We start from the raw sequence: 26222 nt of genomic DNA, 5'->3' as shown, positions 1-26222 counted from the left end.
CCATTTGTGGGTTTCAGCCCCGTGTCAGGCTCTGTGCTGACAACTCAGAGCCAGGAGCCTGCTTTGGATTCTATGTCTCCCTTTCTGCCCTTCCCCTGCTTGTTCCCTCCCTCCCTCTCTCTCTTTTTCAAAACTAAAATAAAACATTTTTTAAAAACACACCAAAATAACATCCCTAAATTTTAAAGACCCAAATATACAAAACAACTAGAACTACTAGAAAAAATACAGAGAATATGTTCATGACCTTGGGATAGAGAATAATTCTGAAACAAAAGTACAAACCATAAAGGCAAATATTGAAAGGTCTCATTACTTCAAAATTTAAAGTATCTCTGGAGAAGTCACCACAGACGAGGCGAAAATAAAGAAATTATGAGAATAATATTTGCAATGTGTGTAATAAGAATAAGTATCCAAATTATATAAACAGCTTTTTACAAATCAGTAAGAAAAGGCAACCAATAGAAAATGGGCAAAGTGTATCAACAAATACATCAAAAAAAGGAGGAAATCCAAATGCCCATGAAAAGATGCTCAACATCGCTAGTTACCCAGAAAAAGAAAATTGAAATTAACAGTGGGGTACCATTTTTTACCTTTGAGATTATGAAAAATAAAAAGGTCTTCAACATCAAGTGTTATAGAGAAAGGATATATATACAGGACTGGATGTGGGGAAGATGGTGCTCTCACATATTCCTGGACATCATCCACTTGGAATAGCCACTTCAGAGAAAAATAGCCTCAGTTCTACTTCTGGACATACTCCCTGGAAAAGCTCTCACACCTATGCACCTGGAGACATGTATAAAGGATGATCGTTGCATTTTTCTTTGGGATAGTTAAAAAAAAAAAAAAGGAAGGAAGTTAGGAAGGAAGTTGGGAAGGAAGAAAACAGACAACCTAAACGCCCACCTCAAAGGGAATGGATAAATAAGACGACACAGTCATAACAAAGAATATTATGCAGAAGTTAAAAAGGGATATATCAGATCTAAACAAAGGAACATGGATAAGATGAAATCATGTTTATTCCAAAGAGCAAGATGAAGAGTGATTTGTATGCATATGTGCACTTATGGATGAAATTAACATACTGAGTTGATTCAACCTTGAATGGAAAGATACACAGCAAACTCCTAATTGGGTTGTCTCTGGGGAGCAGAGAATAGAATGAGAGTAGGGATGATGCTCCAAGGGGCTTGTGATCTGTCTGTATGGTGTTATTGCTTCCATAAATCAACAAAAAGACTGAAAGTAAATATGACAAAATATTAACAGTTGTTAATTCTGGGTGGTAGGAATGTAAGTGTTTGAAGTACTATTCTCTGTACTATGTTGTAACTTTAAATTTCACAGAATTTTTTACAAACTGATGAAGAATTCCTGAACACTGACAAAGCAGTTGACTTCACATGTCACTCACAGAAGACAGTGGCTGGAGAAACAGAGCCCGTGTCTACACTTGGTACTGAGGAAGTGAGGACATAGCTGAAGAGAGCCTCAGACATCGGGTATTGGCAAGGGACCACAAGATCCTAACATAAGTGGCAGTCGGTGTGGCCAAGAAATATTTAATCTTTCCAAGGACTCCAAAACACACAGATATAGTTCTAATGCAATGAATCAAAAGAGAACTCTTTGCCTAATGATGAAAAATTTTCAATACTACCAGGAAACCCAAGAAGTCCCAACTAATTTTAAATGATCAATCTGAAATACAGAAATTCCTGGGCTGCAGAATATTTTGAAAGAAAAGCGATTTTATCACTCTCAAATATACTTTGGAACCCTAAAAATGATCTATTATGAATATTTTTCAAGTCAAGTATTTGGCTTGTAAGATTAGGAAAGACCTAAGTAACCAGCATTTATGTGTCTAAAGAAATAGGACAATCCTAGTTTGTTTGTTTGTTTGTTTGTTTGTTTGTTTGTTTGTTTTCTAGAGAGAGACAGAGCAAAGCTGGGGAGGATCAGAAAAAGAGACAGAGGATCTGGAGCAGGCTCTGTGCTGACAACAGACAGCCCAATGTGAGGGTTGAACTCATGAACTGAGAAATCATGACCTGAGCCAAAGTCAGTTACTTAACTGACTGAGCCACCCAGGCGCCCCAAGAAAGAGGACAATCCTGAAAACTGTCCTGTAACAAATTAAACCCTAGAAAAGCTTATTCATGTTATTAACTTACTTAATACATAACTCCATACCAAGGAAAGGTAAATTTTAGCACAGTCCTGCCTGAATTATTGCAAATCCAAAAACATGGAGATTTCTTATGCATTACAGGTTATTCAAATGATTTGGTATGCTGGGGCAGGGTATTAATTAGCCTCCATTCACAATTAACTGCCTTTTACGATTTCCAGCAAACAGTCTTGACTTGATGGTAGCTAAGTCCAAGTAGCGTTAGCCAAATGTCATTCAGGCAAGGTTGGGGGCACATGAGTTACTTACTGTCACTAAGGGTCCAAGCAATGAGATCTTCACTCCATTCCCCCTGGGCCTTGGTGTTGACTCTGGCTCGGACTATGTACTGCTCCCTGGGGTGTAAATTGTTAAGTAGCACTGAAGTCAAGTTGCCTGGGACTTTGATATTCTGCTGGTCACTATTCATTTGCACAGATCTCCTCTCCACTTCAACATAAAAGTCATCTTCTGAGCTTGGAAATATTGGTTGCCAGGTCAAATTTAGAGTAGTCTGACTTTTTGGTAGGAGAATGAGACCTCTTGGAGGAGGGAGACCTGGGAGAAACCAGAAAGATTATGATTTTTTTAAAGATTTTATTTTCAAGTAAGCTCTATACCCAACGTGGGGCTCAAACTTAAAACCCCAAGATCAGCAGTCACATGCTCTACCAACTGAACCAGCCAGGTGCCCCTAGACCATGATTTTTACATAGGGTGAAGCACACACAGCCCCAAAGGGCAGCTTTACATAACAACCTTGGCTTCTAGAATAATATACAACTTCACAAGCCATCAAAGAAACACAAGCTAGCAACCATGCAAGTCTTTTTTTCTACCAAAACTGCAAATCTTTGTAACAATTCTAATTTGTAGTTTGAATACTTATAATACAGGAAGACCTTTAGAGAACAACTTGGGAATATTTTCCAATAGCCCTAGAAATGACCATATGCTTTGGCCCTATAATCTAACCATACCGGGGATTTATATTGAAGAAATAATTCAAAGAAAGGGAAAAACCTATGTACATGAAGATGTTCATTATAGCATTATTTAAATAGCAAACAGTCCTAAATACTCAAAATAGGAAAATGCTTTAATAAATTATGATATAGCCATCCAATGGATTAAAATAGATCATGGGGAAAAGTATGGGAGGCCAATAAAATATTTATAATACTTGAGAAAAACCTCTGCAACTTGGTAAAAGTCATGTCTACAAATGGTGAAGGACAGGGAGGAAAGTGATAAAAATTAAAAATATGGAGGGGCGCCTGGGTGGCTCAGTCGGCTGAGAGTCCAACTTCAGCTCAGGTCAGGATCTCATGGCTCGTGAGCTTGAGCCCCACATCGGCCTCTGTGCTGACAGATGGTAGCTAAGTTGGAGCCTGGAGCCTGTTTCAAATTCTGTGTCTTCCTCTCTCTCTGCCCCTCCCTCCCTCCCTCTCTCTCTCTCAAAAATAAACAAACATTAAAATTTTTTTTAAAAAATTAAAACAGATTTCCCAAGATTGTGGGATAGTAGGTAACTATTCAGTGTTTCTGTCATGCTTTTGAGCAACATATTTTAAAGCAATTTTAGGGTTACTTCTTCTTAGCAAGAATTTCAAACATTATAATAGCTGTGGTGGCAGGGCCTGGAGCAGCCCTGCTCTGATTACATCAAAGTATCAGCTACAACCACATGCTGCCCCTGCCAAGACCCTGGGCTACCAGACAGGTACCTGAATGGAAACAATATGAGTTCTGAAATGAATCAGATAATGCTTTGTGGCTAGGGAAAATTCGTAAGTTCTCCAAGTTTACATGTAACACAGGATGAAAAAAGCAATCTTGCAGACTCAGGAGGAGTAAATGGGATAATGGATGTGAAAATGCTTAGAAGGTGTCAGGGACTCTATTAATACAACCTACTTTCCTTCCTTCCTTTCTTCCTTCCTTCCTCCCTTCCTTTCTTTCTTCCTTCCTTCCTCTCTTCCTGTCTTGTGTCAATGGACACAGAAGGAATCTGTGTATTTTCAGTTAATAATAGTAAATTGATTTTTAAATTCCAGATATTAAGTGTTTGCAAAACACAGAATAGGGATCCTCTAACTTGTGCTTTCTCAGTGGGGACATTATTGCCCCTAAGGGGGCAAAAACCAGTTCCTGGGATATGAGAACATTTTATACATTACAATGGCTTAGACATTTTGTCTTAAGGACACAGATATCTAAAAAGGGGGCAATAATTGAAGAAGGAGGAGGGGGAGGGGGAAGGAAAGGGAGAGAAGGTTGAGAAACACTGTTCTAACTCTTCTTGGTGAGAAGACGGGTCTATTTCCATACATCAGGACAGTGACTCCCACCAGCCAGTCTGACTGCTGTTATACTAGGGAGAACCAGCAGTCAGGTCCCACAATTTACTTGGCATTATGCTAAAGCAATAGTTACTCTCTATAGCCTTTGCAAATTAAATCATTATTATAACTATTTAACATGAATACATTTATTACTCTACATAGTTATTATTCCCTATAACCTTTACAAACTCAAAGAGGTAATGTCAACGCCTTTGGCTCATCTCTGAGGTTTAAGGTCCATGAAGCTGCCCAGAGGGGCTAGGCAAGCTTGTAACGACAAAGCAGAATAGAGGGTTGATGTCTTGGAGCATACATCTAAACCTTCTAAGCCTATGCCTGGTACAGGGGAGTAACTGGGACCAACTTCCCTTTGCCTTTCCTTCGGGAACATGACTTACCCTTCACCCCTCCCTACCTGCCCTGTATGTGCCATGTGTTCAGAGTGTGATCTCTTCCCTCCTCTCCTGGCCTTCTGGCCTTCCCCATTTAGTCAACACACTTATAAATAGTGCAACTGCCAGATAAATTAAAAACCAAACATCAGCAAGATTCAAATGATGGGAAAAGAAGAACCATCAAGAATTCCCTCCCCACCTACCCCTGAGAACTCCTTTGAAATATTCCAAGAGACTTCTAAATACATCCTGGCTGGAACATGTTCTGAGCACTGAAGACAGTCCAGTGTGGGTCTGTGAAGTGTTTTATGATCTGTTCCATAAATACTTTCCATCTGAGTCAGATTATGTATGACCTTCCCCTTTGATTCATCAGTACTGGCAGAGAGAGAATTAACTACCATTTGCCTTCGAGCAGCAACCTGACCACAGCCAGAAGCCCCTTTGATGTCTTTATCTTCTACTTTATATAGTTTCTGGTATGATTTTTGGTATTTGCTATCTGCTGAGTTCCCAGGAAACCGTTCCTCATTTGCACAATGCTTCTACAAGCACCAGAGTTGCTTTGGAGTTTCCCTTTGGTTTTCTAAGGGTGGCACTAGTGAGGTGAAACAGGTAGGGTGAGTGAAGTTGGGCAGTCTCTGTTAAGGGAAGCAATACCCCTGCAGGAGACTTAGATGTTCTTTCGTGTTTCACACTCATTAATCCAGATCCTTCTGGACTAAAAATAGGAAAACTGACCAAGTGGGATAAAGAAATGGTGTCTTTGGGCTCCTAGCTAAAATAATAATAATAATAATAATAACAACAACAACAACAACAACAACCAAAGAAGTAAAAGGATGTTAAGTCTCAAGATCAACTTAGTAACCACTCAATAAAATGGGGAAGATGATTCTTACCCTTTAAGGTAATATAAATTAAATATATGTGAACTACAAACTATAAAGCGCTGACCAGGAGACAGCAACAAATGCTTATACCCAATGACCACTAGAAAGGCAAACTTTACAAGGGATCACTCCCCTGTTTCTGACAGGGGTACCTGGGTAGCAGAAAGATGGAGCCTAGGTGAGCATCAAGGAAGCTTCACAGATTCAAAGGATTCTCAATTAACACAATAGAAGGCCAATAGATACTAACATTGATCAACCAAAAAAATATCACTATATTACTCAGAACGTATGGACCGAGGATATGCAAAATCCAGTACAACTCACCAACTTTTTAGAGCTGCAAAATCTTGAGCCTGACTCCCACCCCAAACCTACTGAATTGGAAACTCTGGGGGGGTGGGGCTCAGATACCTGTTTTAACAGGCTCTCCAGGTAATTCTTATGGACAGTAATGTTTGAGAACCACTGAGGTATATATAATAAGAAATAGCTTGGGCACCTGGGTGGCTCAGGTGTTAAGCATCTGGCTTCCGCTCAGGTCATGATCTCACCGTTGGTGAGTTCAAATCTCATATCAGGTGAGCTCAGGTCCCACTTTGGGTAAATACGAGCCCCACTTGGGGTGAGTCCCACTTCTTTTTCTTTCTCTCTCTCCCTCTCTCTCTCTCTCTCTCTCTCTCTCTCTCTGCCCTTCACTCACTTGCACTGTCTTTCTCAAAAAAAAAAAAAAAAGGAAGTAGCTTAAGGAGGCGAAACTGACTGCCTATAGGGAGGAGCACTTGGAGGTGGGGAGGTGACACAGGGGTCTGATCTTTAGATAACAGCCTTTCATTCTATTTGACGTTTCAACTACGGGCATGAATTAGTTTGAAACATTAGAAATTAGTTTTAAAAAATAAGTCAACTGGGATTTCTGAAGTATACATGTGGCAAGAGTCTGGCCTAGGCCCTGAAGATGGAAACGGGAAGCTGTTGGTGAAACTCAGGAACCAAGCAGTTGCTGCTAAGTAAATCCCAACTCCTAAGGGATGTCCCTGCCTTCCTGAAGGCTCATCTGCTTCCTCCTCTGTCCCGGACTGCTACAGACACCCTCCCCCAGGGAGACAGACCAGGAGTGCAGCCCAAATAAAAGAACGATTTGGCTCCAAGCTGTCAACCTTCCTGTCACTTTCCCACCCATTCAAAAGCAAACTCCTTCCCCCTGCACCCCCACCCATCCACTCGCCCACCACCACCCTTCCTGGTCTTCCTTCCTCTTTCCCCTTCCTCCCCGCTCCCACCCAGCGCAGGAATAAATGCCGTTTGCTTCCACTGACCGATAGAAGCAGTGGTGAAGCGTCTCACGGGTCCCGGATGCCCTTCCCCGCCCTCTCCACGCCGGACCAGCTGCACGCAGAGCTCGTATTCTGTGCGAGGTTCCAAATAGTTGAGTGTAACAATCTCATTTGTCACTGAGAAGAGGGAAAGTCCAGGAAACTTAAGTTGGCATTCTCATACCTTGCTTAAATCGGAATGTTGTTATTGTGATGTGAACTAGTGTTTGGTTCTCAAAAATAATGTGTAAGTGAAACAGGCAAGCCATTCCTAACATAAGGGAAAAAAGGCTTTTTAAAGGAAGTTTCCAGGTGACGATGTATACATTTCATGTAGGTCTCTGAGCCAGTTAATCACTTCCACATTTGTCTTTTCATTTGTAGAGTAAAACCACACAAATCCTCAACTATATGAAATAAAAATTAGATTTAAGGGAGGGAAAATCCCAATTACAATAATATAAAATAATTTAATTGCCACTGTTTTTAAATACATAGTGATTGCAGTCAGGCTCTCAACAGAAGAGATTCTTTGGGAGTTTGTTTACAAAGACCGGATAACAGATTTGTAATGGTTACACTACTTGCACAGGAAGGGCTCTGAAGTACTTGAAAACAGAGCCCATAAACAAATAGTTTATGCATGTTTAGCTATTAGCTTTAGCCAGCCTCTGTCCTCCATAGCTATTGCAAACTATTGCCTTATTGTAGGATAAACTCCCAGTTGGTAAGAAAAAAAGAATTGGGCTGTGTATAAGAGTTCTTAGAACACTTTGTGAATGTCCACTTGTAGAAAGTGATGACGGACTAGTACCACCGTATTGAAAAAAAAAAAAAAAAAGCTGATTTTTAATAAGACCTAGCCATTGATATCGTAAACAGCAACATAGCAAATCAGCCTTATGTCACTGGGATTCTGAATTTCGGCTGAGTCTAGAATAGAATGAAGTGCTCAGTAACAATGCCATGACTTAATTTAACATAGGCCAGCTAGCATTAAGCTCAAACCTCCTTTTGTTCTCCTTGAAACTTCGTAAATTACCTACAGAGAGTATGTGGAGGGCCCTTTTTAGGAACTGACAGGCATAATGATACTAAAGGATGCCTGTTGTCGACAAGTGTGGTAGTGAGAGCTCTAACAAGTTGGTGCTACCATAGCCAGTTGACAATGTTCAGCTTTAAAAAAAAAACAACCTGTGATTTCCACATCAGGGAACAAAAAGAACTGCAATTTGTGTTTCAAAATAAATGTAACTGTTTCCGTGAACTGTTGACGGAATTTTATCACATTTTGGGATTTTTTTTCCTTCAGGGAGTTGGGGGAGGGGCAACTCTTTGTCCACATACCGCACCCCCAACCCCAGTTTAGTCTGCCACAGCCCAAACTTTTCAGGTCCAAATTCCTTTCAAAATCTCTGTGTGTTGGGAGCCTGCAGGACAGGGCAAGTCTCAAAAGAGAAAAAGAATGAACAACTCAACACATCAGCAACAATCACCCCTCAGATTTTATACTCTCTCTGCCTTTCCAGCAGGCCCTGGACTTTCCTATTACCGTATTCATGGCATAAGCATGTATCTTCCACCATGACCCAGCCAGATAGAGTAGCTAAACAGAGGACTGATGAGCCAGAGAAGTGTGGGAAAGACGTACTGATATAAATAATAACGCTGGACACAGCCTGGTTCTGTGTCCTGCAGTATACCACAATTTGCAGAAAGTTAGCCCAAGAACTCAGGACCCATGCCCTCTGTCCTGAATACTCTCAAGTGGAACCCTCTGGTATAGCCACTACCCAGGGGCAGAGGAATGGGAGTGGGAGAGAGGATTTCTGTATTTGAGGAATTTTTTTTTCTACCCCTGCCACTTTTTTAGCTGGAGTCTTTCCTGTTCACACCTTACCTTGAATATGCCGCCAAGCCTCATAATGATTAACAGGTTTGTATAGGAGCTTCTTGGATTTGATTGGTCCATCCCCAAAGTAAGGCTCAGAGCTGATGTTGATGACAGCAAAATTATGTCCAGTGTCAATCACGTTTGGGGCATTCAGGGGCTTTGGAAGAACTAAAGAAAATTTCAACAATCAGATTAGTCCTGAACACTTTGGAGCTTGATTATCATTTTTTGGTGGAGGTAGAGGAAGAGTGCCCTTACATTTCCAACAAAACCCTCTTGAGGCAGGTGCAATAGGGAAACACTGGGTAACCGCAGGAGGAACAAAAGACAGGGAACTGAGTCTGAGACCTGACGGAATGTGACATCTGAGTAACCCCTGTGATAGCTCTGTGGTTTCTCACGGCCATAAGAATCCTATTGTTGCTCAGGCTCAAGCACACGTGTACACAGACCCAGTTAGCCTCCAAATTGCCAAGAATGACTCCTGCACTGGAGGCGCTAGAGTACTCCTAGTACTCTTGACTGTGGAGAAGCCACAAGAGAAAAATCAGACTGCGCCTGCATATAGTAGCTGACATGGAGAATGCGTAATAATATGCAGAGTTTTTAGAAGTCCCCGCCTATTCCCACAACCCTACAAGAACATACCATCCCCCAGTTATGACTACCCATAAAAAAGCAGAACCCTACCTCCACCCAAGCGACTCAGATCCTGTATCTGACTGTACCTGCACCCCACCCATCCCCTTTCAGTGTGTACTTGTGCTTTGCAATAAAGCGTCTTCTGCTCCACTTTGTCTCCTTCTTGAATTCTTTCTCACAATGAAGTCAATAACCTGGCACTAGGCTGGTGGTTGAGGTCTCAAGGCTGGAGAACTCCCCCACATTTGCCATATCACCCTTAGAGTTCTCTGTTCAGATTCAATGCATTTGCCAGGGGTGTGGTCTCCTGGCTTTCCTCTTGCCCCTCCAAACCATTATCCACAAAGTACTCCTTAAAATATGCTCACTTCCCTGCTCAAGACCTAACTATGGATCCCCCATCATGTCTAGAGTAAAATCTAAGATTCATACCATGACCTGCCAGGCCTTGCACAATTGAGCCCCTGCCTCCTCTTGCCCTCACCCAGTACCCTCCAGTGCCATTGACCTTTCAGTTCATCCAACTGACAGTGTACCAAGCTCCCTTCTGTCTCAGGTTCTTTGTACATGTTGTTCTTCCAGCAGTGCTCCAGACCTCCCACTACTCTCTGGTACCTCTTAACTCATCATTCAGCAATCAGCTCTGATGTGACTTCTTCACAGGGGCCATCCCCAAACCCCAGTTAGGCTTGTGTGTCATACACCTTCACACAACTTACACTTTTCCTTTGTTGCAATTTTCAGAATTTATTATTCTTAGAGATTTTGTGTGATCATTTGACATTGGTCTTCCATATTAGACTATGCATGGTCTCTCTCTCTCTCTCTCTCTCTCTCTCTCTCAAGCTTAGAGCAATGCAAATTTATTCTTATAGTTCTGGAGGTCAGAAGTCAGACACGGGTCTCACTGGACTAGGATCAAGGTGTTAGCATGGCAGTAAGGGAGCTCTAGGGGAGACTCTGTTTCCTTGTTCTTTCCAACTTCTAGAAACCACCTACATTCCTTGACTCATGGCTCCTTTCTCCATCTTCAAAGACAACAATATCATGTCTCCTCAACTCTTTTTTCCATTGTGATATCTCTGACTATAACTAAGAAAAATTCTCTGCTTTTAAGGACTCATGTGATTACAGTAGGTCCACCCAGACCATCCAGAATAATCTCCCCATCTCAAAGACCAAGTATTCTCAATGGGGTGAAATAGCAACCCCAAGGTGGTTAAAATTGGTTCTTGCATGATTGGAAAAGCCTCAGATAATACAATGGTTTGTGGCCCTCGAAAGAGCCTAAGTTCATAAACAGATATGCAGTACATTCATGATACTAACATTTTATGGTGTTGGGAGGAGAGTTTGGGAATAAATTTCTAAAGGGGCTCCTTGGTGAAGTGATAATGATAAAAAGGTTGTAAAACACTGCACTGGACTCTAAACCCCGAAAGGACAAAGACCATGGAAGTTTACCAGGTGCTGCGTAATGTTTGTCAATTGAATTTCTAGTGAGTTCTGTAGCTCCACTAACCTATCCTTCTTAAAAATGCACACCTGTTTTTTTCCTCCCCAAGAATGTATGCTAGGTATGTAGAATCTTTCAGATTCTGCCAGTGTTTTTAGTTAGGGCAGTTTCTGAGAAGAGGGCACTACTGTGAGTAAATTCATTCATTAAGTCATGCTTCCCTTGTATGATCAAATAAGACCACCTATTTGCTTAAACCATCGAATGCTTATTTTATTATAGCTATTAATACCAGTATCTTATAAAAGGGATACTTTTACAAGCATGAAACAAACTGCCCCAAAGCTTCCTCTTAGTAATTTATCATTTTATTTTTTGTCTTTTAATAATTTTTATGGAGGAACGCCTGGGTGGCTCAGTCGGTTAAGCATTTGACTTCGGCTCAGGACATCTCACAGTCCGTGAGTTAGAGCCCCGCATTGGGCTCTGTGCTGACAGCTCGGAGCCTGGAGCCTGCTTCAGATTCTGTGTCTCCCTCTCTCTGACCCTCCCCTGCTCATGCTCTGTCTCTCTCTGTCTCAAAAATAACCATTAAAAAAATTTAATAATTTTTATTGAGATATGCATAATGTAAAGTGCAAAAATCTTAAGTGTGTTTAGCTCAAGGGACTTTACCTGGGTACACACCCATGTAACCATGACCCAGACTGAAACACAGTACATTTCCAGCGCCTCCTCGCCCCCCGAAAGGGAACTCTTGTGCCCCTGCCCTGTCAATAGGGAATTATTTTCCTGGCTTCTGTCATTACCAATTAGGTTTGTCTGTTTTTTAGCTTTATATAAATGGAATCATAAAGCATATATTTTTGTTGCTCAATATTATGTCTATGTATTGTTGCAGGAATTAATTTTTTTGCTATTTAATATTGCATTGTAGGATGTTATGAGCTGAATTGTGTTCCCCCAAACACAATTATTATGTGTATGCATATGTGTATGCATATCTGTTATGTACTTAAACAGATCCTACACTGAATTCTTAACCCCTAGTACCTTGGAATATATTTGAAGATAGGGTCTTTAAAGAGGTCATTAAGTTAAAATGGCATTAGGTCTGTTCCTAATCCAATATAACCGTCGTCCTTTTTAGAAGATTAAATCAGGACACACACAAAGGGAAGACCATATGAAAAATACAGGGAAAAGAGAGCCATTCATAAGCCAAGGAGTGAGGCCTTAGGAGAAAAATCAGCTCTGCTGAAACCTTAATCACTCACCTGGCCTCCAGCACTTGAGAAAACAAATTTCCATTGTTTAAGCCACCTAGTCTGTGGAACTTTGTACGGCAACCCTGGCAAACCGTTGTATATGAATATACTACAATTTAATGTATCCTTTATGATGTTGATTGATGTTTGCGTTAATTTCAATTTGGGGCTATTATGAATAAAACTGCTCTGAACATTACTGAAGATGCCTTTTTGAACATACACCCTCACTTCTTTTGAGCATGTATCTAGGAGAACTGCCAGGTCATAGGTATGTGAATGATTAGTATATATTTTCAGTTTTCCAAAGTGGTTGTACCAACTTGTATTCTGGTAGCAAAAAGCCTTGCATCTTTTTTTTTTTTTTATGTATAAACTATGATTAAAGACACTGATTAAATTACCTAATGGCTATTTCCATTTTATGGATATCAGTAATTATGACATGAAGAGGCATCGGTAACCTAGTAAAACAGATGCTTCTATGCACTGATGCTGTGTGCTGTGACTTCCACCAAAAAACAAAAATGAGAACTACTGACTCTTCTGAATCTTAGCAACATGGTTTATTTTTGACTTATTTATTTTCCATGGGCAGCAAACATTCCAACAAGCTTAAAAATAAGGTAATTTGTCTTGTCTGTATATCATTTCCTTCCTTTCAAGAACACGCAAGATATAAGAAATTATTTTGATCGTGTGAATGTTCTACTGAATAAAACAGATCAGGGCTTTTTTCCAGTAACCCAAAAAATATTAAAGATTCTTTGGCATTTTACACGGATCCTCAGGGTACAGAATTCAAATGTATAAGGCTGTATTCAGGCTAATGTTGTTATTGGTCTTTCAAAAAAAGATTAGGTTCTGGGCATTTACATTTATTTCACTTATGGGAATTAGCTCTGGGATAGCCCAAAGATTCCTAATCAAGTAGCAAAATGGGTCAAATACAAGTCAGCATTGGTTATCTTGCTTCTTAATCTTTAACACAACAGACTCAGAAAATAAAATGGTCTAGAAAAGATGGTGGAGTATTTGGAGTCAGGAGACCCAGGTTCAAAACTCAGATTTACTTCTTAAGAGATACGCTACCTTACACAAGTTAACTAACCCCTCTGAATTTGTTTTCTGACTGGTGAAGTGGTCATAACAACATCTATCACCCACAGTTCTTATAAAAATTAAATAAGATGAGGTATGTGAGGCACTTAGCTTGGTGCCTTTTCTTTGTACAACACATATCAGAGAGCTGTTTGCTGTTTTTGTCTAAATGAGTTCATAAGAAACTGACAAATTTAGGGACGCCTGGATGGCCCAGGTATTTAAGCATCCGACTTTGGCTCAGGTCATGGTCTCGCGGTTTGTGAGTTCGAGCCCTGTGTCGGGCTCTGTGCTGACAGCTCGGAGCCTGGAGTCTGCTTCAGATTCTGTGTCTCCCTCACCCTCTGCCCCTCCCCCCACTCATGCTCTGTCTCTCTCTGTCAAAAATAAATCAACATTTAAAAAAAATTTTTTTAATAAAAAATAAACATTAAAAAAAAAATACTGGGGCACCTGGGTGGCTCAGTCAGATAAGCATCCGACTTCGTCTCAGGTCATGATCTCGTGGTTTGTGAGTTCGAGCCCTGCATCGGGCTCTGTGCTGACAGCTCGGAGCCTGGAGTCTGCTTCAGATTCTGTGTCTCCCTCACCCTCTGCCCCTCCCCCCACTCATGCTCTGTCTCTCTCTCTCTCAAAAATGAATAAACGTTTTTAAAACACGTTTTAATAAATGAAGCTGACATTTAAAATTCCTTGTGGTATCCATGTATACCAGCCAAGCTAACTTGGATTTACCTCCACGTTGCTTCTTCCGCTCAAGCCAAGAATGTACATACACCCACTTAGATTAATTTGAATTTTGAATACTAATTCAGAGCAGGAAGAATACTCACAATGCTGAATATGTGAAAGAAATCATTCATGTTCATTATATAGTATAGTCTGGATTTCATAATAAATGAGTAAGCCTCAAAGTATTTGCCAAATTATCCTGTGCAATAATGAATAGAATGAAGTCAAACTTTTCATGAAATATTAACACTATAAGACATGATGTTCCAGACACAACTCCAAGTGTTTTTACATATTTAACAAATTTTCACAGTAACCCTGAGAGATAGATAAACTAAGCTTTATTTTCAAATAAAGATAGGCTCACAGAGGTTAAATTCAATTGCTCAGGGCTATAGACAGGTGTCTGGCTACTAGGGACAAAAATTAAACCCAGGGCTGTGTGACTCCACAGGTTGTATACTTAATTCCTCCCTTCCATTTTCATGCATATAAAAAGTTGTTAAGATTTCCTATCCTGGAAAATATCCTAACGTCATCTTAGTGCTCAGATAACATTTCTATCTTGGAGCAGCACCCAATGATACATAAAGGATACAAGCTCTACTTCTATAAAACAGAGCTTACCTTTAACAGAAATGTTGAAAGGCTTTTCCACCATCCCAGCCACTGTGTTCACACTGCAGACCCAGACCCCTGAGTCAGGGGGGAGGACCCGGTGGATGGTGAATGTGGCCACTGACAGATGACCCGTATGGTTGAAGTCTTTTGGCTGGAAGGGATGAATACAAATAAAAGCTTCTAGGGAGGCAAAACACACGAAAGGTCCATAACACTGACCCCACCTCATTGTTTGATAAGAAGTTTTCTAGGAGAGATTAAGAAACCAAATGCAATGCTAGTATAATCATTGGCTTATTTCCAAAGCTATTGTAGTAGCCCTGAAAGTTTATATTGGATAGATGCCCTCTCAGATCCTGCTGTTGTGTTTGTATGTTTGGGAGTGTGGGGTAAACACTTACAAGCTAGGAATCTAATTATTTTAAACAGCTTCTGGTAACATTTGTTCCTTCCCGGTTTAATACGGAGATGGCTGGTGAGAGGACAAAATGGCTTCCTAAAATGATTGAGGAGCTGTCAAGTGTGGTGTTGTGGGAAAAATCAGGGCTCTGAGGACAAATGAACCTCAAGTCACATCCCTGCTCTGCCACTTTTCACCAATTTCTTAATTACTCAACTTCACCCAGCCAATTTCCACTTCTACAAAAAGGGAACAGGTAATGTTTAGCAACAGTTATACAGTATACAGTATGGTTGACCCTCACTAGATGGTAGCTCTTACTTCCAATAACTCGTGAAAAGGCCAACAAGATTTTAAGAAGCTGTCAGTTTGTTTCACTACCCAATGAATTCTTTGAGTGGAATCAAGAACATCTGATGTGTAGACACCAGTGATGGCACATTTTCTACCTATCCTGCCCTCAAGAGGTCACTTGCATCTACCCTATTGTCAAGGTGATGTTCAATCATCTTTGAGAGAAAAAAAGGTAACCATTTCAAAATCTTTGGATAAGAAAATACATCAACTTTCTCATCACTTGTGCCACAGAGAAATTTGGGGAAGTCCTGTCTGTGCTGCATTTGGGATTGTTGGGAGAAAAAAGGCAAACATATTGGAGAAGTTGTTTAGTCCTTTCCAGCAGAGAAGAACTGCTATGACAGCACACTAACCAGAGCTGAGCGCCAGCAAGGGCAGAGTGAAGTAGTAGGAGGGCCAAGGAATGTCCTCAGATCCAAGGGATTCCATGGATCACGGTTTCTGAACAGGAAACGTGGGAGCAGATTCATCTAGAGTCAAAAGGACTGTGCTGAACTCCCCTCTTTTACACTCTGCTAATTTTTGCTCCCAAAAGCGTTGTAGAAGTAGACCAGTCATCAAAGCACCATTTCCTGATAGCACTGGGGGGTAACACGTGAATCTCCTGCTGATTCATGGGGCCACACCTACCTTACCACACACTTTGGTGGCCACAAGACCGCCTCATTCTTCCTGATAGGAGAAGTTAGAACATGGGGATAGTTCGGGGGGCCGAGTCTTGCACAGGCTGATACATACTTCTCAACACACACAGTTGGAAAGTTCTGCAGGATGAGTGCCAGCCTTGGTGGATAGACTGTGGTGGTCTATTTCCAACCTTGCACCATAGCTCTGACCAGGCTGTGTTGAATCTGCTCTACCTCCCCAGAGACATGGCATTTTGTCAAAGCTAACAGTACACTGGCTTAGGAGGACACAAGCCTTGTGTGGAATCTAGCCTTTAGTGAGGGGATTACTGCATAGAAAGCATCTAGTGGTGTCAGGAGACAGGTTAAGAATGACTCTTACATGGAGCACTGTTCCATCCGGCTTCACGAGAGTCATTTCTTCATTAGCAGGCAGTGGCCAACCAGACGCCTTGCAGATGGGATTAAATTTACCACTGTTTACTTCTATGTGATCCGGCAAATCCTCTATCTTTGGGACCATCCTTGGCATGCCTGCATGAAGAAAACAGCATTGTGGCATCTAATCTTTAACACAGCGCCAAGAGTAATACAAGCAGCTACCATTTAGCAAGTTACACCCCAGGTAAGAACTCTGCAGATGTTATATCATTTTATCATCACATAATACACTTTTAGGGGGTATGCTCTTGTAGTCCCCATTTTACAGATGAGGAGACTGAGGCTCTGAGTCCAGAATCAAGCTCAGATCTGTATGAATCCAGAGTCCACACTCTGCCATAATGCCCTGCTCTCCTCCATGGATCTGGGATGGACAGTCTCTATATTAAAATGATTATCATGGCCACATCCCCCTGGCCTTACTTTTCAGCTCCTTTTACTTTTTAAGAAAATGTTAACAAAAACAAAAGCAAAGAAAAAAAAACCTCAAAACTAGGTTCTCATTGACTCAGCCAATGACCCCACCTATTTGCTGATCCTCCGTTCTGATATACAAGACATGTCTCATTGATTGGGAATCTCCAAGTAGCAGGCTATTAAAAACATTCACATTTACATGCCCGAAGTAGACTATAACTGCCCCAGATTGGTTTCTAGGCAACAGCCAATCAAAAGTGTTGCTGCCAATACTGAAAGTAAAGGTCTCTGGTAGCAACAAGGGTATCATGACTCCTTGCTGAATACCTATGTAGTAGAATGGATAATCCTGAAATAGAACAATTTTATTCTCAATCGTAAGGTATTTGAGAACCTCAGACCCTTCGTAAGTAAACGTGAAATAAGGCAGAAAGCAGTCCATCACTTAGTGAGGAATGTGGATGATGTAAGTGCCCCCAGAGCGGCAGTGACTTACATGCTGTTTTATGGAGGGGCAGGGGGAGGCCACAGTAAACACAATGTTGATATTTTATATTGATATCTTGTTTCTCGGGCCCAGATTATGATGAGGAAAGGGTATGGAGCAGGAGGGAAAGAAGTCTAATAACGGCAGAGGTAATTCCTTGATATATCTGTAGACTTGAAGGGATTATGATTAGAATCTACCAGATTTTGGGGGCACCTGTGTGGCTCAGTCAGTTAAATGGCTGACTTCGGCTCAGGTCATGATCTCACGGTGTGTGGGTTCGAGCCCTGCATCGGGCTCTGTGCTGACAGCTCAGAGCGTGGAGCCTGCTTCAGATTCTGTGTCTCCCTCTCTCTCTGCCCCTCCCCCATGCTCAAGCGCTCTCTCTATCTTTGTCTCTCTCTCAAAAAATAAATATTAAAAAAAAATTTAAAAAGAAAGAATCTACCAGATTTTTCAGCATCAGAAGGTACTCGAGTAGGAATTTTAAAAAGTGCTTTGATATTTTTTTTAATTTTAATTTTTTATAAAGTGTATTTATTTTGAGAGAGAGACAGAGAGAGTGAGTTGGGGAGGGGCTGACAGAGAGGGAAAGAGAGAATCCCAAGCAAGCTCCACACTGTCAGACTGGAGCCCAATGCAGGGCTCAACCTTGAGAACCGTGAGATCATGACCTGAGCCGAAACCAAGAGTCAGATGTTTAACTGACTGAGCCACCCAGGTGTCCCAAAAGTGCTTCCATACTTTTAATCCAGTGAAGTCTTTCCTTCATCGTTGCCTTGTGTTTCCTGCTGTCAGAGGTGCAGGGGGAGGGAGAGCAGAACTGGGGGGAAGGAGACTGCTCTCTGAAAGCCAGGGGGGCAGGGTCTGGGCCTGAGGTTCTCACGCCTCTTGCAACATCAGACTTAGAACAGAAAAGCAGGTATAAAATTGAAAATCCAGATCCTTCAGCTTCTCAGTTGCCTATTTTCAACACGATCCTCCGGCAGCCCCAAGACCTTTCCCTCCCTTCCTAGACTCTCCCAGGTTCCTACTCTGCAGTAGAGTCCGAACATGGCGGAAAGAAGTGAACATGTAAAGCTCAGCCAAAGCCTTTGGGAAAACAGTCATTGGTATTTTCCTCCCATATCTGTTCTGATTCTAAAAACGAACAGAGAAAAAGCTGTGAAGCTCTCAGTTTTGCTGTTCTGAGTGTAGATTTTTTTCTGTAACAGTGACATTTATAGGATTGAAAAGGTGCTATGTGTTTATTATTTGTAAATAATAATATTATTTAGTATTAATACTATTAATATTAATATTTTGAAAATATGCAAAAATATGCTTCTTTTAATTTTAAAAAGTATATTCTAGGGCAGGAGTTGGCAAACATTTTCTGTACAGGACTAGACAGTACATATTTTCGGCTTTGCAAGCTAAAAGTTCTCTAGTAACTAACTACTCAACTCTGCTATGGTGTGAAAGCAGCCATACATTATATGTTCTAAAGGAACCAGCGTGGCTGTGTTCCAGTAAAATTTTCTTTATAACAACAGATGGTAGGGAAATAAAAAGGAATGAAGCACTGATATATGCTACAATACAATTAAACCTCAAAATAGTATAGTCAATGAACAAAGCCAGCCACAAAAGACCACATAATCTATAATTCCACTTACAGTTTATGAAATGTCAAGAATAAGTACATCTACAGAAACAAAGTAAATTAATGGTTGCCAGGGGCTGGGAGGAGCAGAAAACGGGAGTTACAGCCAGTAGGTACAAGATTTCTTTTGGTATGGCAGAAACATTCTAAAATTAGATTATGGTGATGGTTGCACAACCCTAAATATACCAAAAAAATTATTGAACTGTACATTTAAAAGGGATGAACTTCATGGTATAAAAATTCTGCTTCAATAAAGCTGTAAAAATTGTGGATTGGGGGGCACCTGGGTGGTTCAGTTGGTTAAGCAGCTGACTTTGGCTCAGGTCATGATCACACAATTCATGAGTTCAAGCCCCACATCGAGCTCTCTGCTGTCAGCACAGAACCTGCTTCGGATCCTCTGACCCCCACTCTCTCTCTCTGCCCCTTCCCCGCTGGTTCTCTCTATATATATCTCAAAATAAATAAATAAACATTAAAAAAAAAAAAAGAGCGGGCTGGAGTTGGTCTGTGGGTCAGGTTTTGCTCTAGGGTAATTTCTGAACTAGAATTATTAAAATTTCATCTTGAGGGTAATCTTTTTGTTTTTCTTTCTTTTTTGTATCTTGCTTTTCAAAAATAGCCTGTGTCCAAATCCCTCCAAAGCAGTTCTTCCCTGTTGTGCATATCCAGGGAAAAGACTGGTCCCAGAGAAGGCACAAGAGGTAGGCAGAGCACTCAGCTAGCCAGTCATCATTGAATGTGCCACAAAGTGCCTATGGTTTACTCCTAGTGGAAGGAGAAACAAAGGCCACTATGAGGGCATGCATAAGAGAACTAGAATGGTGTCCTTTAGGACTCGGGATATATTCTTCCCACCTTCTGGATGGAAATAGAAGTGGCTTGAGGAATGTGGGCTGCTGGGGCAAGAATTATAACCAGCAAAGCTCAGCTCAGACATGCTGAACATGGCCCGAACTACAGTGTTACCTTGCTTTACCTTTTTTCTCACACTGGAGCCCTTGGCGTTCTGGAGAGCAGAGACATCCTTGGAACCGATCACACGTCTCCCCGTGGCTGCACCTGCATGTAAGCTTACAGTCTGGCCCATAATAACCAGGCTGGCACGCTGCAGACAAAGACACCAGAACCACCGTTAACACGGGGGAAGGGAGAAAACTAAGGCTGTGGGTGGCTAGTTTTGTCTAAGCTATTTATCGGGTGAGATAAAATCCTAAAAATTATATCCACTGTTACTTTTAACTTTTTTTAAAGAGGACTACTAGAAAGTTATCAGTTACATATGTGGCTTGGTTCTATTTCTACTGAACTGCTCTGCCCCAGAACATTGTTACCAAATCACCAGGACTCCATCATAGTTCTCAATATGGCAGATGTGGAAGCAGCTGATTTTGTGAGGTAAATACTGACAACCCTTGGAGCTATGGTGAATTCGCCACATTAGCATTCATGAGAGAGGGTCTGGCAACCTTGACTGCATGTTCGTGGCAAGCTACTGTATCACAGGATGTGTGAAACTGTACTTGAAAGTTGTGAAACACATAACACTCAGTCTCACTGAACAGGAAGGTATATTTTAGAAAGGGCAGAGGGACTCTTTGAGTAGGTGAAGTTAGTACTGCCTAAGTAAGGTCCACAGAAGAAAAGATCTTCCTCTATGTTCATATCCCAAATCCTGTCTGGATCGGGCCTAAGAGTCCTGATATTTATATCCCACTGAAAAAACAAATCCTCTATGGCCTTCCAACTCCAAGTGTGGTCTGAAAACCAACAGCATGAGCACCATCTGGGAGCTTGTTAGAAACAGAGATGCCCAGGTGCCAGTCCAGGCCTATGGAATCAGCACCTGTGTTTCAATAAGAACCCCAGGTGATATGCATGAGAAGTACATTCTATAAAGTCCAGAGTCTTAATTATGAAAACATAATTAACTTCAGATGAAAACATCTGTGATTCAAAACCCTGTAGCCCAGCATTGGGCCGCTGACTGGACAGCCCGGGTATATCCCACACTATTATTTCCAGCAAGCTGGACCTCCTTGGTATACCTGCTAGAACTTTCTCTGTTCAGGGGTGTGAATGGTACGTACCTTCATTGCACTGCAGACCCTGCCACCCTGTGGCACAGGAACACCCGTAGGGGTCTGGGAGACAGAACACATACGACTTGCATCCCTCCGGTCCACTACACCTTTCTTTACAAGTTCTGCCGAATGTGTGCAGTTCGCAAGCTTGGAGGGGAAGAAAAAGAGGACTCACAGTCAAACAGTCAACCCCTTGGAATGTAGGAGTCTTCTTTTAAAGGGTCTCTCCTAGACTTGTGGATATGGAAAATAAGCCAATCTCAGCTGTGGCACGGACAGCTTTTCAGTGGCCGGTAATCAAGCACCTCTAGGAAAGGATACCTTTTTCCAATTCACACCAAGTTACCATATGGCCTAACACAAGCCATTTAGTTTCTGTTCCCAATTGTGCCCAGGGTTCGAATTCTAAATCCAGCAATGACGGCTTTTGAAATCTATAACTTACTCAGCAAGTACTCTTGACTTACCCTTCTCACATGTCCTCCCCATAAACCCAGGTGGGCAAATGCATTCTCCTGTATCCTCATGGCAGATACCGTTGTTCATACAAACAGTGCAGATGCGGTTGCATTCAGGTCCCCACTTCTGAGCTTCACATCCTTTCAAGGAAAACAAGGCTCTGGTGAGTAGAGCACATTAACTCAGCAAACATTTACTGGGCACCCACGACCCGTCAGTCATTTTAGTGGACACTGGTAAATGAAGATAATCTTTGCTCTCTAAAAGTTAATGGTCTTATATGAAAAACAGACATGGAAACAGGAAATAAGGATCGAAATAAAGACAAGGAGTATCTAATCCTGTCTTGGGGATGGAAGAGGATACACAGGAAGGCTTCCCAGAGGAGGTGTGTGTGAGTTGAATCTGCAGGACCATGTAATTAGCAAACAAGACAGGCTGCAGAGTGTGTTCTGAGCAAAAGCGAGATAGGGGAGGAAAGCCTGGCGTGTTCAAGAGCTGTGGGAATGGTTAGAGATAGAGCAATGGTTTTCAAAGTGTGATCCCTGACCAGCAGCTTCTCCAGTACCTGGAAATCTGCTGGAAATGCCAACCTCTAACGTACTCCCCATCCATGACCTAATGAATGAGAACCCTGGAGGTGGTCTAGCAACCATGTTTACCAAGTCCGCCAGAGAATGCATGCCAGAGTGTGAAAATCTCCAGTCTAAAGTACGTAGAGCAAAGAGTCAGCTAAAAAAGCAAGCAGAAGCTAGTAGCATTCACCTAGTTTTTCAAGAACATACAAGAAGTGAAGCAAGACACACAGAACCCAAAATACAAGAATGGTAAAATGCTTCTAGATTCTTTTTCATGGAAATTCGCACCAGGTGATTTTCGGTGGTTAATTATATCCAAGGACACCTTCTGATGTAAGGGAAAAAACTCAGGGGGATTTGGATGATCCTTTGTGGTCAGGAATTTAATTTCTCATCTGAAAGCAACTAGTGTCTTTGTCCCCGAATATTAGTCTCACAGTGGTAAGCTTGGACCTGTGCCTACAGCTGATGTAACTTTATAACTGCTTTGGCAAGAACTCCTGGTTATCAGTATTTTCTCTGAAATAAGCAGGAAGACTGTCTACCCGGACCCTTTCTTACAGACTTCCACTTAATAGATAAAGCTACAAAATGTCTAAAAGCTAATATTTACATGCCTTAATATATAAAGGGAAAAATACTTCTGCACGATTAGTGATTTCTTGAGAGCCAGACCACACGTTATCTGCACATGTTGAAAACTAATGATGGCAGCCTATGGAGATGATAGTGGGCTTCCTCTTATATGAAACTATGTCTCTAACTATATACTTCTCTATAGACCTGTCCCAGCTTCTCCCCTAATCCTGGCAAGGGTGAAAGAATAAAGATTGGGGAAAGACTTGGGGTGACCTCTTGGGGATGAAGAAGCCAGGTAGAGTTTGTTGATGAGCAACAGGCTTCTATGCAATCATAGATGTTGTTGACGAGCAATCAGGCTTCTATGATTTTCTTCAAACACCCTGAGGTTTTATATTTCAGGAAACCAAATACTCATGCATACAGAGAGAAATCCTATAAACTCAATGGTTGTGAGAGATCTTTTATCAGAGAGAGAATTTATATTGGAGAGAAATCCTATAGATAAAACCAGTGTGATTTTTAACATGAAGTCTTTATGCACCGATTATTCCTAGGTTTCAATTCGTCCTAGAGAGACACCCTACAGTTATGAGAAATGGACAAATGCCTTTGGCTATACCTCATTTCTTTTCTTTTTTTTTTTAATTTTTTTTCATGTCTTCATTTATTTTTGAGACAGAGAGAGACAGAGCATGAGCAGGGGAGGGGCAGAGAGAGAGGAAGACACAGAATCCGAAGCAGGCTCCAGGCTCCGAGCTGTGAGCACAGAGCCCAACACAGGACTCAAACTCATGGAGTGTGAGATCATGACCTGAGCTGAGGCTGGACGCTCAACCAACTGAGGCGCCCCTGTACATCATTTCTTAAAATATCAAATAAATCATACTGGGGAAAAATACTCTTAAATGGGATGGGTTGTAGCCTAATTCAAACTTTCTTAGAACAATTTTAGATATTAGCCATGCTTCTCAAATACTTCCACCAAAATACTCCTAAAAACAGCAAAGGAATGAACATGTGTTCCTAGCAATCTCAAGGTATAAGCTAGAGATCAAAATGTGTTTGAAATCTTTCACTTTATCTTTAAAAATCAGGTGAGTTTCAAATTCTAGTCTACATTAAGTTATGTTTGTTTTCACATTAAAAAAAAATGTTAGGGGCACCTGGGTGACTCAGTCGATTAAGCGTCCGACTCCTGGTTTTCGGCTCAGGTCGTGATTTTGAGGTTTGTGATCAAGTCTCAGGTTGGGCTCTGCACTGACAAGCATGGAGCCTGCTTGGAATTCTGCCCGCCCCCCCCCCTTTCTCTCTCTCTCTCTTTCTCTCTCTCTCTCTCTCTCTGCCCCTCCCCCACTTGCACGTTCACTCTCTCTCTCAGAATAAATAAATTTTAAAAACATAAGAAAAAGAAAGCTAAGTCTTTTACCATAGGTCAACATCTGATGTTTCTGATATTGCTAGAAAATGTGCCTACATACTTCAGACTCTGAGTACTGCTGGTACATCTAAATGAAATGAAGATAAACTGTGCTTTTGCCATTTGGACTCTCCATGAGAGCAGTGGGATAAAAGGAGATTTCACTTGACCAAACCAGATGAACCACACTTTTCATACTTCTACTACCATTCCGAGGTGACAGGGATTCATCTTATTATCCTTGTATTTTCATACCAACACAATGCTGGACACAGAGTTATGATCAATACACATTTGTTGAACAAACGAATGAATAAATGAATATAATGCAAAGCAAAAGCAAAACTGTTGATGAGTTAGAGATTCCGATCATTAGAATGACAGAGTGGCCCAAATACTTAGGTCTGGGTATTTAAGAGCATGAAGGCTTGGCAGAGCCGGGAAAATTCAAGGCAAGTTTTTCTCTCTATAAATCAATCTCTTATAAAAACTAATGGTGGATGGTTACTCCCCACTTTGGTAGTTGTAAGAGGGTGGGGGAGCTTTTACTAGTTTTACTTCATGCACATTTTTCAAACATGAAAACAGAAATCCCATTTGAGTGTTACATGATCTGTAAAGTGTGGGATTTATAGGAGACTTAATGTTTACATATTAGACCTACCTAGAAGACCCAATTCCTCCCCATGTAGCAGATACCTTTCAGGGAGACTGCCCAATTCACTGTGATTCCCTCTTCCTATGGAATGATGCTGCTATTCAAGTGGGAGGTCCTAGGGCCCGCACTGTGGTATGTGGTTCTGCACTTGACTATAGCTCATTGGTCTAGGCCAGTAGACATCTAGCATATGTTAGGCCAGTCTGATTCATTACCCTGGGAATTCAAACTTTGGAAGTAAAAGAAACATTGCTGAAGCACAGTTAGGCTAAGAGAAGCATCCTAGAGAGAGAGTCCATCTGCCACCACCAATGCTGGGCCCCAGATCCTCCCTGGGGCCTATCTTTTCTGGAAACTTGCTTGTCAGCTGTTCCACCAATTTTTAAGAGTCCTTAATATACTTTCAACCAATCCCTGGTTTTTGCTTAAGTAGCCAGAGTCAGCTTCTGTTACTTGTAACTAAAAATCCTAACAACCAAATCATTACAGACTGTGGCCTCTCAATCACTTACTCCGGACTATCAGCCTGGTGAAGGCCGAGGTGAAGAGGTTTCCTCCTATGTACCTGGCTGAGTACACTCCAGCATCCTGGGGCTGAGCATGAGGCAGATGCACTTCTAAAATATCAGGTACTTCGTGCCGGGGCACTGAGTGGATGAAGGAACCTGGTGAAGGGAGAAAGGTGGAGAACAGTGGGTCACACGCAGACACTCCTGTCTCCCCATCTGGCCTCTCCATTTCGTCAGCTCTCCCTGACTGGATACAGAAAATGTGCTCTAGCATAGTGGATGTAGGAGAAGAATGAAAAGGCTGAGCTATTCAATGCTCTCCCAAAAAGTGAGAAAGGTACGGTGAGAGAGCAGGCAGTTTAGTCTACGCAATCTACCACCAAACATACGAAGACAGAGGTAAAGCTAAAGTGCTTATCTTCTGCAGGGAGAGATGAACGGGCAAAGGTACCCCTGCCAACTAACCAAGTAACCAGGAGATACCTAGAATCACTACACCAATCTGGAAGTCCCATCCATCCATAGGACTCAGAATAGTCCCCATCAATATTTCACCTGGGTCCGGCAACTGCCACCAGGTGGTGCCAAACCCATAGTTGGACCTGGACAGATTTGTACAGCACAGTTGGACTCCCAGAACCACTGCCAGTTGGCTTCCCAGTCTCAGCCTGGTCATCTCCTTAACCTCGCAATCAAACAACCTCACAT

The 26222-nt window shown here is 41.6% G+C and overlaps 1 protein-coding gene across 3 annotated transcripts in view; it reads right to left on the bottom strand.

Annotated features, from left to right (window-relative positions):
• TEK (TEK receptor tyrosine kinase) overlaps positions 1 to 26222 on the bottom strand; it is a 105513-nt gene that overhangs the window by 24313 nt on the left and 54978 nt on the right. For 2 of the 3 annotated variants that reach the window (XM_007098501.3, XM_015544901.2), the window contains exons 4-12: positions 25518 to 25670; positions 21779 to 21910; positions 21318 to 21458; positions 20207 to 20335; positions 16617 to 16768; positions 14858 to 15002; positions 9038 to 9199; positions 7141 to 7275; positions 2459 to 2746 (exon numbers count right to left, since the gene is read on the bottom strand). In XM_007098501.3, the coding sequence (XP_007098563.2) occupies positions 2459 to 2746; positions 7141 to 7275; positions 9038 to 9199; positions 14858 to 15002; positions 16617 to 16768; positions 20207 to 20335; positions 21318 to 21458; positions 21779 to 21910; positions 25518 to 25670 (1437 nt within the window). The remainder of the gene's footprint in view (positions 1 to 2458; positions 2747 to 7140; positions 7276 to 9037; positions 9200 to 14857; positions 15003 to 16616; positions 16769 to 20206; positions 20336 to 21317; positions 21459 to 21778; positions 21911 to 25517; positions 25671 to 26222) is intronic. The other variant, XM_007098502.3, reaches the window with a different exon arrangement.

This window comes from Panthera tigris, chromosome D4 (assembly GCF_018350195.1).
Source record: "Panthera tigris isolate Pti1 chromosome D4, P.tigris_Pti1_mat1.1, whole genome shotgun sequence".
Lineage (NCBI taxonomy): Eukaryota > Metazoa > Chordata > Mammalia > Carnivora > Felidae > Panthera > Panthera tigris.
This window is presented reverse-complemented; position numbering and strand designations above follow the sequence as displayed.